We start from the raw sequence: 18,637 nt of genomic DNA, 5'->3' as shown, positions 1-18,637 counted from the left end.
ATATTCAACCTCACTATTAGGCTAACACCAATGACTCATATATGTAGATATTAAACTCACAGTATTCATTATTTTTCCTGGATGAGTGTAGAACACTTGGGTAGACAAAGTCCAAACATATAAAGATGGTGGTTTCGTGTTTGGATTCCACGAAAATTTTAAATCATGTTGGTGGAATCCCACCTTAAAATCTTTGATACTATCTTTGAAAAGAGAATTGAATGTAATAATTATTGCAAAGAGAAAATAAAACAGAAAACATGTAAAACATGTGTATTTGGTTGTATTACTAGAAATTACATGCCATTCACTAGTAAAAAAAACAGCTTGCGCGACGAGATTTTGTGCGACGAAGGAAATTTTGTCACACATGCATGACAAAAGAAACAGTGTTGTCGCACAAAAAAGAGAGGAAAGAAAGAAAAAAAAATTGCGCAACAAATACCTAAAGCGACGAACAAGTGTCGTCGTCGCACAAAGTTAGCAAGAAAAACACGGGATAATTTTTTTGGCGTGAAAATCTTGAGCTACGAAAAAGTGACCTTTACGCGACAAAGGGTTCGTCTCGACCATCCACTGCAGGTGAATCAAAGGAATCAGAACTACATTTAGTACACATGTTTGCACGACGAAGGCTTTGTCGCGCAAAGGCCCTAACTTTCCTATAAATATGCATTTCTGTTGTCCTTATTCTTCACAATTATGTTCTCCTTGTTCTTCACAATTCTGTTCATGTCGGGATGGAGGACAAAAATAAGGATCAAAGTGTGCGCGACGCCAACCCGCATGATTTGAGGGAACATTTTGAGTTCACGCGTGCGATTTCTGTAGTCATGCAGAATAATTGTCCTACTGCTGAGTGGCGTTCTTGGAAATTTTTGCCCGAGAATGCGAAGAAGGCGGTGATGGATGAATTATTATTAAGTATATTGTTGATGAATCAATAATTAATTTTGTGAAATTTGTTGTTATATGGTGGAATTAATTTTTTCCATATATGTGTAACAGTGTAAGTATACTCTTGATGAAAATACAAATGAACAGTTGAAGAAGTTGATGGAGGATGCATTGGAGGGAGGTTACAATTGGTGGCGTTATGATATCGAGCGGAATTGAGGACCATAGAAATAGTAGTTTTAAATTTATGTTTTTGAGGACAATATTTAAATTGAAAGGTTTTTTTTATAAGTTATGTATTTGGACTTCATTATGTTTTAATTCCTGTTTGGTTTTTAAAATAATTGAATGGATTATGGTATTAATTATTTTTAGAATAAATATTTAAGGTAATATTTATTTTTAGAATAAATAGTTAACTAAAATTTTGATTGTAATTATAAAGTTTGTGTAAACATAGATATCTATGTTTACGTAAATTTTATAATTACAATCAATTATGTCGTCACTAAAGAGATTGCACGACGAAATTATCGTCGCACAAGCACACTTTGCGCGACAAAGATCTTCTTTTGTCGGGCAAGAAAAAGGTCAGATTGCATTCAAACGATCCTATTTATTGCGCAGTAATGGCGCGTTTGCGCGATGAACTCATGCCTTTGCGCAACCAATGTGTTTGTCGCGCAAAGGATTCCTATTGCTATATAAACATAGTTTTAGAACCTAAATTTCAAAAGTTTTTTGTTTCACCGATTCTGGAGAAGGTTCTGGCAAAAAGAAACTTGTAGTGCGCTCAGAGAGGTATCGACGAAAGCAAGTGCCGTACTTTGCAGACAAAAGTATGGCTGAGGCATACTCCGAACTTATTTATGATATTCGCGATTTAGTGCAAAGGGAATGTTCTGCCAAGTTTGAGTATTGGAAAAAGGTGCTTGAGGATTTGAAGAAGTCCATGTTGGGGGAGTTATCGGTAAGTTTGTATCAAATAATGTATATTTATTTTTGCTAAAATGAATTTATTGTTATTGGCATTAATGTAGGTTCATTGAGATGTCGATGAAACCGATGAGAAGCAACGGAAGCATCTGGATGGGCTTTTCAGGTTGCGTTTCCAGCAGTGGAAGTTTGATGTGTTGTGGGATGCAGAGGTGGATGAGGCTTGAAGTTGAATTGTTAAAAAATAAAAAAATAAAAAATTGTTTAAATAAGATTTTGTGGACTTTATATTTATTTTAATTAATTAATTTATGTTATATGGATGAGTATTTAATATTTACATTAATTATAATTTTTATTTGGGCTAGTAAATTAGTTTTGGTAATTAATTTAATGTTTAATTAGGTTTGATTTTTTAATTTAGATTAAAATAAAAATTTACATTACATAAAAAGAAAATAGAAAAACTTTAAAAAAAAGTTCAAATATATGCATTGCACAACGATACATGTTTTCGTCGTGCAATTTGTTGAAAAGAATAAAGTATAAAGTAAACGAAATTAAAAAAATGGTAAACTTGGGCACGAACAAACTACTTTTGTCGCACAAAGGTTGTTTGCATGACGACCAATTTCGCTCTCATTGCGCAAAATCATTCGTCCAAGAGTCAACTTTATAATTAATCTGTATTCAGATTGTGCAAAGGCTGCACAATTGAAAAGAATAAATTATAAAGTAAAGGAAATAAAATAAAAAAATGGTAAACTTGCGCGATGAATACATTATTTTTGTCGCACAAATGACCTTTAAGTGACTAACAAAGGTTTCGTCACACAAAGGTCATTTGCGCAATGAATATCTTGTTCGTCGCGCAAAATCATTCGTCCAAAAGTGAACTTCATAATCGAGATTCATCTTGTGCAGAGGTAAAGTGAACAAAAATTGCCTCTGCACTCATCCCCTTCGGTTTTGTTCAATCCGTCATTTCCATTTTCTCTCAATTTCATCATCTAATACTCCCTCCATCTTCTTTTCTAGGTTGATCGAGCTATCTCGATGTGTCTGGTAAATCACTTTCAAAAATACTTTTATTTCTCCAATGCCAAATGAACCAGCAGGTGACACAAAACACAAGATGCCAATCAAAATGGTCAAGGAAGAGAGCCTTCGAAGAAAAATTATTATGCAACCATTCCAAGATATCCCCGGGGCTGAAAAAAGAAATTGGAACACTAAGACATTGACATACCTGAACAGCAATAGGAACCACAAGAAATATTTCACTTCAGGACTTACATGCCATTGCCAAATAAACTTCCACCTCCAATCCAGACATTCAGACACTTGAATAGCAAGATTATAAGCAGACTTAACAGTGAAGTTTCCATCAATAGTCTCATTCCAAATACATTTGTCGTGAGCACCCTCCATAATATTAATAGGAGTGTTGACAATTTGATCCACAATTTCTTTTGGAAGCCACTGTAGAAGTTGGTCAATATTCCATACCCCATTTGAAGAAAAGTCAGCCACTGAAATATTAATCATCTCTTGTGATAGTGGCAATAAAGCATGATGTTGGAGAATACACCATTTGGACCAAGAATCCGTCCAAAAAGCAGTGTTTTCACCGGAGCCAATACGGCAAGCAAGACTCTTTTTCAATAACGCAACTCCATCAATAAAGCTCCTCTAAGTACTAGAAGCACCCTGCCAATTAACATGTTTAAATAAATAATTATTCCCTCTAGCAAGATACTTGTTACCAAAAACATGAGTCCAAAGTGCATCATCATTTTGTAACATTGGCCCAGCATTTTTTGCTAGAAGAGCAGAGTTCATAGCCCTCATATTCTTCAACCCTAAATCGCTTGCACTTTTAGGTAAACACACCTGACTCCATTTAACCAAAGGAATTTTTTATTTGGATTGAATGGAACCCCATAGAAAATTTCTTATTAAGCCTATCAAGTTGATACACTAATGCTCTTTTAAAGAGTACCGTATACAAACCGTAATTTTATAATTATGGATGACTTGCTCTCTACGTATAAAAAGTGTACAAAAAATTCACTTGTATATGTAAGTGGTTCACCTGTAGAAGAAATGCTATTAGTAAATAGTCTAGAGTATTTAATGGCATCTTTTCAGATCTAATAAAATGCTAGAAAAATTGCCAAAAGAAGAAGAAGAGAACATTGTGCAAGCTAGCTCTATAGTGGCTATGAATAGACCCATGGTATACAGTCTATGTTGTGGCTTGTCGACACCGTTCTTATGAAATTCTTATCATAATTAAAATTAAAAGGGAATATAATAAAGAGGCATTCTTTGATTCTTCATATATATTTTCTTTGCCGCTTAGTACAACGATCTAGTAATATTCATCTTTATTTGTAAGTGAGAGGTCTTAGATTCGATTATCGTCAAAGGCGAATTTAACCACATTATTGCTAGCTCATTGTGAGGTTTAAACCACTCCCTCACCCCCTTATTATCTCCGGCCCGTATTAGCTTGTGCTTTGAAGACATCCGATAGAATTCAAACCACACATACAAAGTACTTGATCAGCATTATATTTGGACCGTCTTCCATTGCATTTGCGATGTCTGGTGGTTGCTATTTTTTGTCAAGGGTTGTGCTATCCACACACCCCTTCTTACTTCTCACACACCCTCTTAATTTTCGACCGTTGGATCGAACGTATTGAAAAAGATCAAATGACATAAATTAATTAGGGGTATATGAGAAGTAAATATGGATGTATGGATATCACATCCTTTTGTCAATCACCAGTTTAACCCCACTGATAGCATTTGCACTAGAAATTGGTAAATCGTGAGCTTCATCCTTCTTAGTAGTATTGGATGACACAGAATAAAGGCCAAATGCGATGATCATGCCTCCAATGACACTATATCAAGTTTAAATTTAAAAAAATAAAATAAAATAAAATAATAATAATAATAATAATAAATAAAGAGCGCGGTTTGGAACGACATGATTGGATTTAGTTTAAATTAATTATGTACTAATCAGAAAGGAAAAAAAATGGATAATACAGGTAAAATGATGTATCAATGCATGCTTAAAGTTGATTGATTACATCACAAATATACCTTCTAATAAAAGTATTTGATCCAAAGAAAAGTTGTCGCAAGATGTACGCTTGGCATCAGAATACGTTTTATACATTCCATTATTCCTCATTATCGATCATTTTTAGTTAGAATTTATCACATTAGGAGCAAGTTTTTAATTAAAATAATCATCTCTACTAAGAGCAAGCCCAGCGTTGGCTGGTGCTCGGGGGACAGTGGAGAAAACAAGGGCCCGAGGGCCGGTGGGAGGGCTCCAGCGTGGGCTAGCCCGACCGAAGGTGGAGGCCCGAGCTCCGGGCCCGTGGCGAATTGCCAGCCCGAGAGCCTGAGGGCCATGTGACGTCAGCGCTGACGTCAGCCTTGCGTTAGGCAATATTAAATTTTTTTTGTGTCAGGCGCGTGCACCTCACTCGCGTGTGGGGGCGCGTCGCTGACACAAAATCAGAAAAAAAAAAAAAAAAAAAAAAAAAAAAAAAAAACTTTGTTAGTTACCGTTGGGAAGCCACGTGGCTTCCCACAGTCCGTTAGATCTCAACGGTTACTTAATTTGGACCGTTCGATCTCAACGGTAAAAAATAAATAAAAAAGTCGTATTTAATATCCACCGTTCGATCTGAGATCAACGGTGGATATTAAAATGCTTTATAAATAAAAAAAATAAAAGAAAAAATAGTTTTAAAATTAAGAAAAGTTACCGTTGTGACACGTGGCACAATCTGGAGTGTTGGAATTCAAATTTTTTTATATCCAACGGCAGAGATTAATTAATTGAATAAAAATTTAAAAAAAATTGTAAAAAATTCAAAAAAATTCAAAAAAAAAAAAATCTGAAAAAAATTGTAAAAAAAATTGTTTTTACTTTTCTATAAATACGTTCTCATTATCATCTACCTTACACAACAATTTCATATTTTCTCAACTACTTTCAATCACATTCCTTTCTTTGTCTCAAAGTTTGAATCCATTTTTTTCCAATAATTGTCTTTTCGGACTTTATGACAAGTGGCGTAACGACAACAATTAAAAATCTTATCCGAAATTACAAATAAAATTATTTTGTATTATTTAATAATACTTCGTATAATGACACGTGGCGCAATGAGAACGATTAAAAATCTTATCCGATATTACAATTAAAATTATTTTGTATTATTTTATAAATAAAAAAAATACTAATATTTTATTGCCTATTGTCAGGGCTATTGAAGTGTAACGGTAGAGATGCAAATTCTATTGCCAGGGCTATTTACTGTTCATTAAGGGCAGTTACTGTTCATTAGGTGGATTGAATAGTGCATTGCCTGGGGGGAGGGCTCCAACGCTGGAGTTGCTCTAATAGAATGTCAAAAGTGAGTTTTGATGACTCAAGGCTTCACCAAAAATAACTGGACACAAAAACCCTTGAAACAAAAAACTTAACTCATTTAATAAATTATGGGATATGCACACACTCCATTTTACTTCTTACATACCCTTGATAATTTATGTCCCTTGATCTTCTTCAACTCATTCGATCCGACGGTCGAAAATTAAAGGAGTGTGTGAGAAGTAAAATAAGGTGTGTGAATATCACATCCCTATATTATATAGAAATTTGATAAGGGATAGAAAGGTAAAAACATTAACTACAAAATTTGAAATGTGGGAGGAAACTGAAAAAGAATACAGTTGCCAGTTCAGTTATCAGTTCCACTTCAACTTCCCACGATCAAAACCAGAGAGTTTGACGATTCCCACGATCGAAACTATAGAGCGGTTTAATGATTCCCACGATCTGAGTTCAGTTGAAGGTTAAACGATAACTACCCACACAACCGCTATATACAGATAAATGATCGAAAAGAACCCAATTTTCGGAACTAGACTCCGGGACGTGTCTTGGAACCCATCCTTCTTCACACATTCAATCCCGGACGCCCACTTTCAGGAGCCAAATCTCCTGGCCATGTTCCTCCACCTATGCCGCCGCCGCCTTCGTTGCCATCTTCTCCAGGTACCCAACTTCCCAATTTAAAAAACTAGAAAGTAAGACAATTCAAGAAAAACAAGAACAATGGTGGAGCAAAACGACGTCATTAAACCCTTCAGAAAACAAAGTAAGGTGTGTCCTTGCAGATACTGAGAGTGTTAGATCGAGCAGACAGAGAGATGGCATACTTGAGCATGGGAGAAGCTCACAGAAGAATTACCGACTACCTCAACCGCTTTCCGATGCCGACGCCCTCAACGTCTTCCAGGTAATACATCCTCACCAATGTGTATATTTGCATACGTATTTGTATTTGTTTCAATTTGGGAATCTAGGGTTTTGATTGGTGAGGGTTCTTGGTGTGTGACAGGACTTCAGTAGATTGATCAAACAGTCCGATAACGACTCGCAGTTTGGCGAAATTCTGGTGCATCTCTTCCGGGCTTTTCAGAGCTACCGAATTGGGAATTTCATTGATTCCTATCAGACATATGAAAAACCTGCAAAGTATTGATCTTTTTTTATTGATTCTTTGTTTTATTTAATTCTGTTCTGTGTGAAATTTTGCATTTGGTTTTGGTTTTTGACTAATGTTAATGGTGGATATTGTGCAGTGCTTTTATTCAGGAGTTTCGGAATTGGGATACGGCATGGGCTTTGCCAGTATTGTATGTCATTGCTTATGAGATTAGGGTTCTAGCTGAGAGGGTAAGGCCCCCAGTTTCCTTTTTCATTTCATGAAAAGAAAATTAATTTGTACTTTATTATTGTTCTGTCAAGATGCGTGCTTTATTTCGTAATTGGTTGCCGCTATGTCGGGAAGACGAATTTACTAGGACTGGCCTGTGTGGAACTTTTGTAGGCTGATAAGGAATTGTTTTTGAATGGAAAGTCTCCAGAGAAGTTGAAGGGAGCTGGCTCTTTCCTTATGAAAGTCTTTGGCGTTCTTGCTGTAAGATTCTCCCCTTTGATATTCTATTTATTTCGCTACTCTTACTAAACTTCGGTTTGTATTTTGTTCTCTTTGCAAGAGAAGTCTGTTCCTTTGCTCAAACTTGTATACAATAAGAGTTGGTATTTTCTGGGGTGTTTACGAACAATTGTCTGAATCTGTACTGCTAAATCTTTCACTGGTGTATCCATTGTAGGGAAAAGGCCCGAAACGTGTTGGAGCATTATACGTCACTTGCCAGTTGTTTAAAGTTTACTTTTTAAGGTAATTTTTTCGCACGCTTATGAGTTCGTCAGTGCTTTTAATATCTGAATTAGCTACTAGGGTATCTTTTGAATGCTGAATATAACACAAATAGCTAGAGCTGCACTATGATGAATCATCTTTATTGCTTTGCAGCTTGGTACAGTTCACCTTTGCCGCAGCGTCATAAGGAGCGTTGAAACTGCGCGAATATTTGATTTTGAGGAATTCCCTAAGAGAGATAAGGTCAGAATTGCCTTTGGTAGAGCAAATGCAATTTCTTTTCTTTCCTTTTCTGCTCCCTCTCCTTTTGAATTTGTTCTCTATCGCAACTAGACAAAGTAGCTTCAACCACAGACCCAATCATGAATCCCTAAATGTCGTTGTGTACAAAGATATTTTGCTTCCCTCGAATTCAACATAAGATTATATTCTTTCTTTTAATGTTTAATTCCATTTTTCAACTTTTAATGCAATTCAATTACAAATAATGCTAATATTTGATTTTAACCAAACGCATTAAATTCAACAAGACGGAACGATATGAGTTCATGATATGTTTTGCAGTCAAGTGTATCGAGGTCAATTGAAGTTCTTGGATGGTTTTTATACTTTTTATTTAGCTTTTAGTTGCAATTAAATCATAAGAATCTTCTCTGTTATTTATTATTTTTTTACATATTCCAGATAAAATACTTTAAATTACTGCTTGTATTATTAGAAATAATCGCCTTTATTTTATGTTTCTGTACATTGAGCCAATCCTCGCATATAAATACATCTAAAATGTGTAAGCCGTGATTAAAAAAATGTCTTTTGCGTGCTGAAAGGCTATGAATGATGCGCAATCTAAGAAAATCCCATTCTATGAGATAATTAGAATTTAGAATTAGAAAACATTGCAGGAGAAATATGATATTCTCTCTTTCTTTTTAACTGCCAAGGTGAAGTTTCTCAGCTAGAATAATTGAAACCAGAAAGGAGATGATAATCATGTAGAGAGGGTTAAACGTTGTTACAGACACCGGGCACTCTAGTCTTAAATAACCAAGCCTTGCACGTAATATGTAATCCTAGAGCTAATTATTCCCTAAAGAGTATTCATCACAAATAGTTCATGAAATTGACCAATACCATCAAAATGGTCCTTGAAATTGAAAATAGAACAACATAGTCCCTGAAAGTAGCTATCGCAAATCAATATCGTATGTCTGTTATAATTCTGTCAAAGATTATGTTAAGTGCTGATGTAACACATAAATGGGTCCCACAAGTCTTTTTTATTACAAATGGTCCCTAAAATTGACTTACACCATCAAGATGGTTCCTGAAATTGAAAATCGATCAATATAGTCCTAAAAAAGTGTATCAAATAAATGTGGTCATTTAATCACAATTCTTTAAAAAAAAATATTATTTGCTGATGTTTCCAACAAGTCTAATTAAATTAAAAATAAAATAGCAGCAGGTTTAATATTTAATAATTAATTAAAAAGTTGTCAACCTAGAAACCCAATCCCGCAATCACCTCCAGTCCCAACCCACACACCTTTATCTCCATCTATGGTAGTGTTCATTGTCTCTTCTCTAGAACAAAAAACGAAAAAACAAAAACAAAAAAAATAAATAAATCTCAAGACACACATGTTTACACCTTTCAACACCCTTCCTTGAATTAGACCAAGATCGAGACCATCTTTGGTGACTGCTTGGATTGGCGTCAACTTCTTTGACATCACTGTCAATATTTGGGTGATTGACAACCTCACAATCTTAATCTTGGAGAGCTTGTTGGGCGCTTTCCCGGTGATCTTGGTGATGCAGAGAATGGCGAGTTCTGCCTTGAGATAATCTCATTGTGCAAAAAGGTATTTTGACAACTTTTTTAATTAATTATTAAACCCACATCAGCACATAACAAAAAAATTTACATAATTGTGACGGAATGACCTTATTGATTTGCAACACCTATTTTCAAGGACTATATTGAACAATTTTCAATTTCAGGGATCACCTTGAAGCTGTGGGTTCAAGGACCATTTATGATAAAAACTCTTCCCCTAAATCATTGAAAATGCTTCTTTATCAGTTTAATTTTTCCCTAATTCAATTAAACTTAAGAATAATTAGTTTAAAATGTGTCACTTAGTACTACGTTTTAGTGGTATTTCTCTTCATTTGTAAGTGAGAAGTATTAGATTCGATTCTCACCAAAGACGAAGTTGAACCACATTATTATGAGCTCATTGTGAGGCTTAGCTCACTCCCCCACCCCCTTAGTGTAGGTAATATAGTTTCCAAAAAAAAAAAAAAAAATAAAATGTGAATTCTTGTTAGGGATGTATTGGGATTAAGTTGTTTGGTACTAATTACCGCGTAGAGCCCTAGGAGCCGAATCGCAACCAACCGCCCACTCGCTAGGGCGACGCTCTACAGTAAATGCTACAGCTGAGCCTTGCAACGCTCCCACCAAGCATATCAAGCAAGAAAGAGATGTTTGCTGAGTATTTCTTCACTGTTATAGCTAGACTTGATAATTAATATATAAGTTAGTTAACTTCAATTGTAATATTTTCCAACCAAATCATATATATAATTCAAAATGACATGCATGCATGCAACATAATTCAATTAACACTTACTTGCAATACGTAGAAACAGGACCAGACACAACCTGGGAGGATAAAGAGTGTCTCGGCTATCCAGTGTTGGTTGTAGGTTGTAGCGGTGCTGCTACTTTCATGGTGGCTGCTCGTTTTGTGTGAGCGTATATAGGAAGTCATGACAGGGCCTTTGTACAGTGTCATAAGCAAAGAGCCAGCAAAAGTTACTAGGGTTCTTATATGATCACCTCGGCTTGACTGCGCACCTCTTTGATTTTTACAGTTTCGACCTGTGTACATATATGTTTCAGTTTTATAAATGTTATGATTAATTATTTATTTATTTATTTATTTATTTATGCATGCAAATGGATTTTCATGCTAGTTAGCTACAGATGGAAGGGAATGTAACGGACGTATACTTCTTTTGTCATACTATGACCTTGGAATGGATTAAGACTACAATTATGAAGTTATAAGCTCGAAGACCATTTCGTTGGAGAGAAATATTCTACCTCTTTGATTAATTGATTCTTACCTAAATAACTCCGACTAAAAAGGTGACACACGGAACGCATCCATGATGGCAGATGCAAATGAGGCCGATGTGTATTTCATTCCCAAGTATGCAAACTCCTGATCAACGACTTGCCTGCACAATCAAGTGCTTGTTTTTGTTCACAAATGTTTTTTTTTTTTTTTTTGAAGCAAAGGTACGATATTCATTAAGTAAATCAGAATTCATACAAACTGAGGATAGTGTGCTTAATGGGCCTCGATAAAAACATTGTCAGGGATTTCAACCCGGTAAAAGGAAAAGAGCATCATGCACAATCAAAAAACTATCCTCAAATGAACAATGGAAAAGAATTACAATCCCTCCTCTACAAGTATATCTTGGATTAAATCTGGAGGCTTCTCGAACCACACTTCCTCCTGAGCACTATTAATTCCCATCTAAGCAAGCCGATGGGCTGCCAAGTTCCCTTCCCGTTGAATATGACTAACCACTGAATCCGACCACTCCCTGAGAAGGCATTGTAAATCATTGATAATAGGACCTAAGGAAGAGTTGTCGTCCCCACTCCCCTGCATACCAGCCAACACCAGTGCCGAGTCTCCTTCGAACTGAACCTTCCCCTCCACCGTACAAACAATACCCACCAATATTGCAGCTCTCTGAGTTGCAAATAATTCAGCATGCAACGCAAAGGTCGCCCTCTCAATGGGCCCAGCAGCAGCGGCAAGACACTCCCCCAAGTGATTTCGAATCACCACCCCAAAACCTTGCCGGTTATTTCTATTGTTCCACACTCCATCGAAGTTGCACTTAACCCACCCCACTGCAGGTCACCCCCACTTCTGATGCTCTCAGCTTACCTTTCTCACTGCTGGCTTGTGCCACTTATGAAACACAATTTCAAGTGGCGATAATGCCTTGGCATTCCAAAGAATCTCATTCCTATGCTTCCACAAAGACCATATCAACTTTAGACATAGATCAAACCCCGAAGTAAAGCCCTAGAGTTGTAAATTGGCTAACCAATTCATAAAGCACTCTCCCTGCCCACCATCCAACCGTAAACCCAAACCTCGAAACCACACCGCTCTAGCCAAATTACAATATCTCAAGACATGCTCCGTTGATTCCACATGGCCTCCACATACTACACACATCTCCTCCGTCATCACTCTCCATTTACAGAGATTCAACATCGTAGACAGAGAATCCAAACATGCATGCCATGCACAAATCTTCACCTTCCTAGGAACACAAGCGCCCCACAGTTTCTTCCATGGCTTCTCTCCAACATTACTAGAAGTAGAAGATGAGCCCGCTGCCCTTTCACCACTTGCTACATTTATCCCCTATGCAACATGATATGCACTCCGGACCGTAAATTGCCATGCCATTCATAATGTCAAATCCGACGATCGTCTCTATTCTGTAAACTTAGAGGAATCCCATGAATTAGGTCTACTTCCTCCTGGAAAAATAGTTCATTCATCAACTAGACGTTCCACTGTTTTGACTCCATCCAAAATAAACTTTCTACCGTGGCCTCCTCATCCCAATGGATTAGTGCCGGAGTCAAAATCCAGAGACAAGAGTCCCTCGACACCTAATTATCCGTCCATATACGGACCTTCTTTCCATTACCCATTTGCCAGTGAATGCCCTTTTAGAGTACCGGTCGTGAGGCTACAATACTCCTCCAAACATATGAACTATTAGAAGTCACCCGAGCATCTAGGAACTCTATCATAGGAAAGTAACGAGCCTTGAATACCTAATACACAAGAGCCTCAAGATCATGTAGAAAACACCAAGTTTGTTTAGCTAACAAAGCTTGGTTAAACGCATAAAGGTCTCGAAAACCAAGACCCCCCCTCATGATTTGGTTTACATAAGGTCCTCCAATTAAGCCAATGTATTTTCCTCTTGCCCAAATCTCCACGCCACCAAAACTTAGCTATCATCTTATTTAACTCCTCACAAAATGATTTAGGGAGCAGAAAGCATTGCATGGAATACATTGGTAGCAATAGCTCATGACCAACACTACTCAAAAGCCCTCAACGCCAACTCTGCAGCTTTTTCCACACCTGATCTTTCACATATGTGAACGTTTCTTTCTTCAACTTCCGAACTAACACCGGGAGTCCTAAATATTTATCATGAAAATCCACTATCCACATACTGAGACAATCTACTAACAACTACTTATCATAACCAGTGAGATTAGAACTGAACGAAACATAACTCTTATCAAAATTCACTGCTTGTCCCGAAGCCATTTCATACTTACTCAACACATGTTTGATATTCTGACACTCACTAACGGTGCCTCGAGTGAATAGAAAGCTACCATCTTTGAAAAATAGATGGTAGATGCTAGGCGCAGCATGACACATTTTGATCCCCTGCAAATCTCCATCGAGCTCAGCCCTAGCCAATAATGCCAAGAGTCTCTCTGCACACAAAACAAATAAATAGGGGGATAAAGGATCACCTTGTCGTATTCCTCTTTATGGATGCACATAGCCCACAAGATTGCCATTCAACTTAAAAGGCTAAGACACCGTGTAACACACAACATGACCATACGAATCCATCGATCAGAGAACCCCAATTGGTGCATCACAGCCTTGAGAAATTTCCACTCCACATGATCATATGCCTTACTAATATCCAATTTCACCGCCATCAAACCTGTTGATCCAGAGGCCCGTTTATGCATATAGTGAGCAACTTCAGCAGCTACCAAATAATTATCATAAATCAACCTTCCTGGAACAAAAGCACTTTGTGTAAGAGAAATAACATGTGGGAGAATGGTCTTCAACCTATTTGTTAATACTTCAGCCACTATTTTGTACAACATATTACACAAACTAATAGGGCGAAGTTGTGTGATCAATGTAGCATCCTTGACTTTGGGAATTAACGTAACATGGGTATAATTGATTTTCCAGAGAATCTAACCAGATAAAAGCATAAATCGAACCCCATTACAAATATTTGCACATACCACTCCCCAATGCTTTTGGTAAAAACTTGGAGACATACCGTCATGTCATGAAGCTTTTGTAGGATGCATTTGAAATACATCACATTTTATCTCCTCGTCCGTGAAAGGGCTCTCTAGGGAGTTATTTATCTCCTCAGTCACCTTGGGCATGATATGGCATAAAATATCATCAAAATTCTCTTTACCATTTGAACTAAAAAGCTTCATGAAGTATGACACCACAATCTCCTCCACTCCCCTATGGTCCTCGTGCCAGTCTCCATTATCGTCCATTAACCCCTATAGACAATTACGCTTTTGTCTCCTATTCGCCTTATGATGGAAATATTTAGTATTTCGGTCACCAAGTTTAACCCAATTTTCTTTCTATCTTTGTCTCCAAAATTGCTCCTCCTGATCGAGCAGTTTATTTAACCTCCTAATAAGCTCATTTTTCTACTCAATAGACTCATTAGTAAATGGTTGACCCAATAAACACGTAAGTTTATTCTCCACCTCTCTGATTTCGCACGGACTTGACCTTGCATTATTACGGACCCAGTTGTTAAGCTTCATTCTCGTCATCTTAATTTTCTCAGTAACCTGGAACATTGGCTAGCCCTCCATATCATGGGTCCACCCATCTCGTACCGTTTCAGCACAACCTTCCTACATATGCCAATTTTCCTCATAACGGAACTGCTTCTTACCTCAGATTGGAAGTTGTCCCGACCAATTAAATAAGATTGACACATGGTCTGATGACGTCTTGTTTAAATGGTGCACTTTAGCATGAGGGAACAACTCCATCCATTCTAGATTCCCCAAAGCTCTATCCAACCTGACCTTGATTCCTCTTTCTTTCGTCATAAACCACGTAAATTTATTCCCTGAGAAGCCTAGATCTAAAAGCCAACACTATGCCACCGCATCCCTGAACCCCCCCCCCCCCCCCCATCTACCTCTCATGTCTAACATTGCCCCCTTCTTGCTCATTGGCTTGGAATATTTCATTAAAATCACCAAACCTTGGACTCATTTCCTGCAAGAGTCTCCAATAGCCTCCAGGACTTATGTCTGATGCATATGGCTGGATAGCCATAAAACGCACTAAATCTCCAATAAAATGTGTCACCTAGATCACCCACATCAAATCAATATGGTTCTGGGAATAAAAACGTAAACATAACTTTATTTCATCCTTCCAAAGAACACATAGGCCCCATGAACTATCTCTACTATCAATAGTAAAACAATGATCAAAATTCAACTTAAAATGTAATTGGTCCATGTAACGAGAATTATTCTTTGTCTTACACAAGAACACTATAGTGGGATCTTGACTAGATATTAAGTGTTGGAGTGCATGAACTACCTAGAGGTTCCCAAGCCCTCATCAATTCCAACTTAAACAACTCATTGCTAACGGCGAGGTTGACCTCTGTCAACCTCTACCGATGAATTAGATATCACCGCAAGCAACCTTCGTCGACCTTCACGCTGAGTTTCCACCTCCTCATCATCTCGCACCACTCATTTCCCAAGTGCAGGTAACATTTCACGTTCATGTTCCAGAGCAATAATCTACATAGTGGATGACAAGAGGCTCTCACCCTTCCTTTCCTTATTCTCATTTTCTTAACTCTTTGGCAGTGCTCAATAATCAGCATATGCTCAAATTGATCCGAGCCAATCCCCGAATCCCCACCTATTGATACAGTTTGATCCTTTCCTTGTTGACTAGTCATCCCAACCTACCCCACAAAGCCCAATTGTTGTCCCAATTCAACCTTACCTCTATGCCTGGGCCTAATAGAGATCGTACCCATTGAAACACTTGGAACTCCTCATTGTTGCCGAACCAGCCCAAACTGCCCCCCAACGCCCAGCTACTAACCTATTTCAAAATCACCTACCTGTCTGGGCCTATTAGAAATCACCCCCGCTGTTACGGCTTGATCCCATCCTTGTTGCCCATTCAACCCAGGCTACCCCACAAAGCCCACTTGCTGACTCGCCGCAATCATATCTTCATCCCTAGGCCCAACAAAATTCACCACAAGCCCAGTGATTCTATCTCTTATCCCCCCTATCAGCTTCAGTCGATAGAATCTGAAATAAATATCATCCCCATTTAATGTAGGCGATGCATTCAAGTCAAAATCACCCAAAGTCAACCCCATTTCTTCTCTCACTAAAGGAAATTGATGAGCTAGCCTAATTATAACCAAATCTTCCCTCATTCCCTCCAGGTCAACCTCCACATTCAAATCTGGGAAATTAAAATTATCATTAATGATTACATCCTCCATCACCACCCTATGATTTTCGTTGCAGACTTGTCCCGCCACCGTCACCACCAGAGTCACCTCCAATGCTCCCTAATGCTCCACTACCTCACCGTGCATACTCTCTTCGTCTTTCACATGCAGTGGTGCTTTCATGGACTATCCCTACAATCCTTTAAGTCCAAACCTTATTCCTTGTGTCCTACTATAGTTATCTCCCAACACATCGTTCTGGAACCACCTTCCATATGGTTTCAAATGGTCATCGTCATTTTGTACCTTTGAACAGCACACACTGCTCCTCCATATGCCCAACGATCTAACAAATAAAGAAAGTAATTGGGAGTTTTTTTGTAACGTAAATCAATCACCACCTCCGTGCCTTAAATTAAAAGCAGTAGACTCCGTCGGAGCGGCTTTGTAATATCTAGCTCAACCCTAATGCGTAATATGCTTCCAAATATATCACCCTTATGACTCTGATCAGTCAAAACATGAACCCCAATCTGGTTGCTAATGAATTACCCAATATGACGGGTGATATACGTAAAAGACAATCCTTTCACTTGAACCCAAAATTCCTGCACCCGCAGCGGAATACTAACGGGATGCAGCAAGTTATCCACCTCTGCCAATACCAGAAGAGCACCATCATACAACCTCCCTCCCTTCAGGACCAAAGATCTCTCTCGAGCACTTTCGAACCCGAAAGAAAATAGCCCCTCATCCATCTCCACTATCGTAACCCTAGCTTTTGGGCACCAAAGACTCAACATCTGTTGTTTAAACCTCTCCTTGTTGAACACCTTGCATGACAGCACTCTCCCAACCAGAAAAACCCTATATGCTCGAACCAAAGCGTTCTCCTTAGCATCGATCATTACCACCTGTTACTCATCCTCAGTTAACGCCAATCTGTTTGCAAACTTCATCACCATATCTTCCATCATCCGATGACTAACTTGCAAACCTATCTGAACCAGTTCACTAAAGTTGCCCCCCAGTTTCCTTACTATCCTCTGTAACATCCACGCAACCCAATCGCCCTTTCAGCGACACACTCTCTACAAGCCTGCGTGTATAGAGTCTCTTCACAAAACTAAATGGCCACCACCGTAATTCTAGAAATGCTGCTCTCCTAGAGAAACCCTAGAGAAAACCCTAGAGAAACACTAGAGAGGATTAGGTAGACTTTATTAGATTCAAATAGATTGTCCACAAATGTTTTTAAATAAATATATTTGCACTATATGTACATATGTGACAAAGGTTTAATTCACTTAATGCTCAATCATTGGGCTAATATTTATTAGTCATCTATGTATGTAGTATATGCATGTTAGTGAGACAGAGAGTATCTTTACTCTAGAAATCCCAGCACCATAATGTGCAAAAAGGTACAAATTGTCATTTTTGGCCTCGTTTTCCTGCAAAACAAATAAAAATTAGTTAAGGGGAATAATTCATTATTTAAAGGTACTTATACATGATTAATTAATGGGAAATAGAAAAAAATAGGACTTTTTTTTTATCTTGGGACAAAAATAGTATAAACCGGTCATGCATTAGCCATGCACACCATACACAAAATCGAAATTACTAAAATACTCACATATAAATACTAAAAATCATAAGCCTGTTGCATCACTTTTCTCATTTAGAAGAGAAAGATGTGGAAAGAGCTCTGTGAGCTCTAGGTTTCTGAGTTGAGCTCGGATTTACAAAAGAGGGAAGTCTAAATAGAGGTAAGAAGAGTAAGCTGGGTTTTAGGTTGACCTCATACCTCTAATTTCGAACAAAAGGATGCGAGAGGGAGATGAGAGGAGTGAAGTAGGTCTTGTACCATATTTTTTGTTTTAGCCGGAAAGTTTCATTTTTTCCGACGATTGAAGCTTCGGCAGGCATAGTAAGGTAGGATGTTTAGTTCTAAGTTTATGCATCAATGATTTATGGAATAAATGGGTTGTTTGTAAGATGAATTAATACTTAGAAGTTAAATTAAGGTTTGTGTTTCATATTGGGGCTTATTGGTTGTGGAATAAACTTTATTTCTTGACGTGCTACAAAACTAGGATGGAACAATTTATGGTTCAAGTGTCCAATTGTAAAAATTTGTGAAAATTTTTCCGTAATGT

The 18,637-nt window shown here is 37.7% G+C and overlaps 1 protein-coding gene and 1 pseudogene across 1 annotated transcript; one reads left to right on the top strand and one right to left on the bottom strand.

Moving 5' to 3' along the window:
• Positions 1-6,770: 6,770 nt before the first annotated feature.
• LOC148690499 (enhanced ethylene response protein 5-like) lies at positions 6,771-8,139 on the top strand (the record flags this gene model as incomplete). The annotated part of the gene is made up of 5 exons (XM_088686860.1): positions 6,771-7,172; positions 7,275-7,411; positions 7,519-7,612; positions 7,767-7,856; positions 8,053-8,139. Coding segments are annotated over 5 exons (795 nt in total), but the record flags the coding sequence as incomplete, so codon positions are not given.
• Positions 8,140-9,598: 1,459 nt separating this feature from the next.
• On the bottom strand, positions 9,599-18,283 carry LOC148690498 (WAT1-related protein At4g08290-like; annotated as a pseudogene).
• Between the last annotated feature and the right edge of the window lie 354 nt (positions 18,284-18,637).

The sequence above is a fragment of the Pyrus communis genome, chromosome 15 (assembly GCF_041283825.1).
Source record: "Pyrus communis isolate YQ-2024b chromosome 15, ASM4128382v1, whole genome shotgun sequence".
NCBI lineage: Eukaryota > Viridiplantae > Streptophyta > Magnoliopsida > Rosales > Rosaceae > Pyrus > Pyrus communis.
This window is presented reverse-complemented; position numbering and strand designations above follow the sequence as displayed.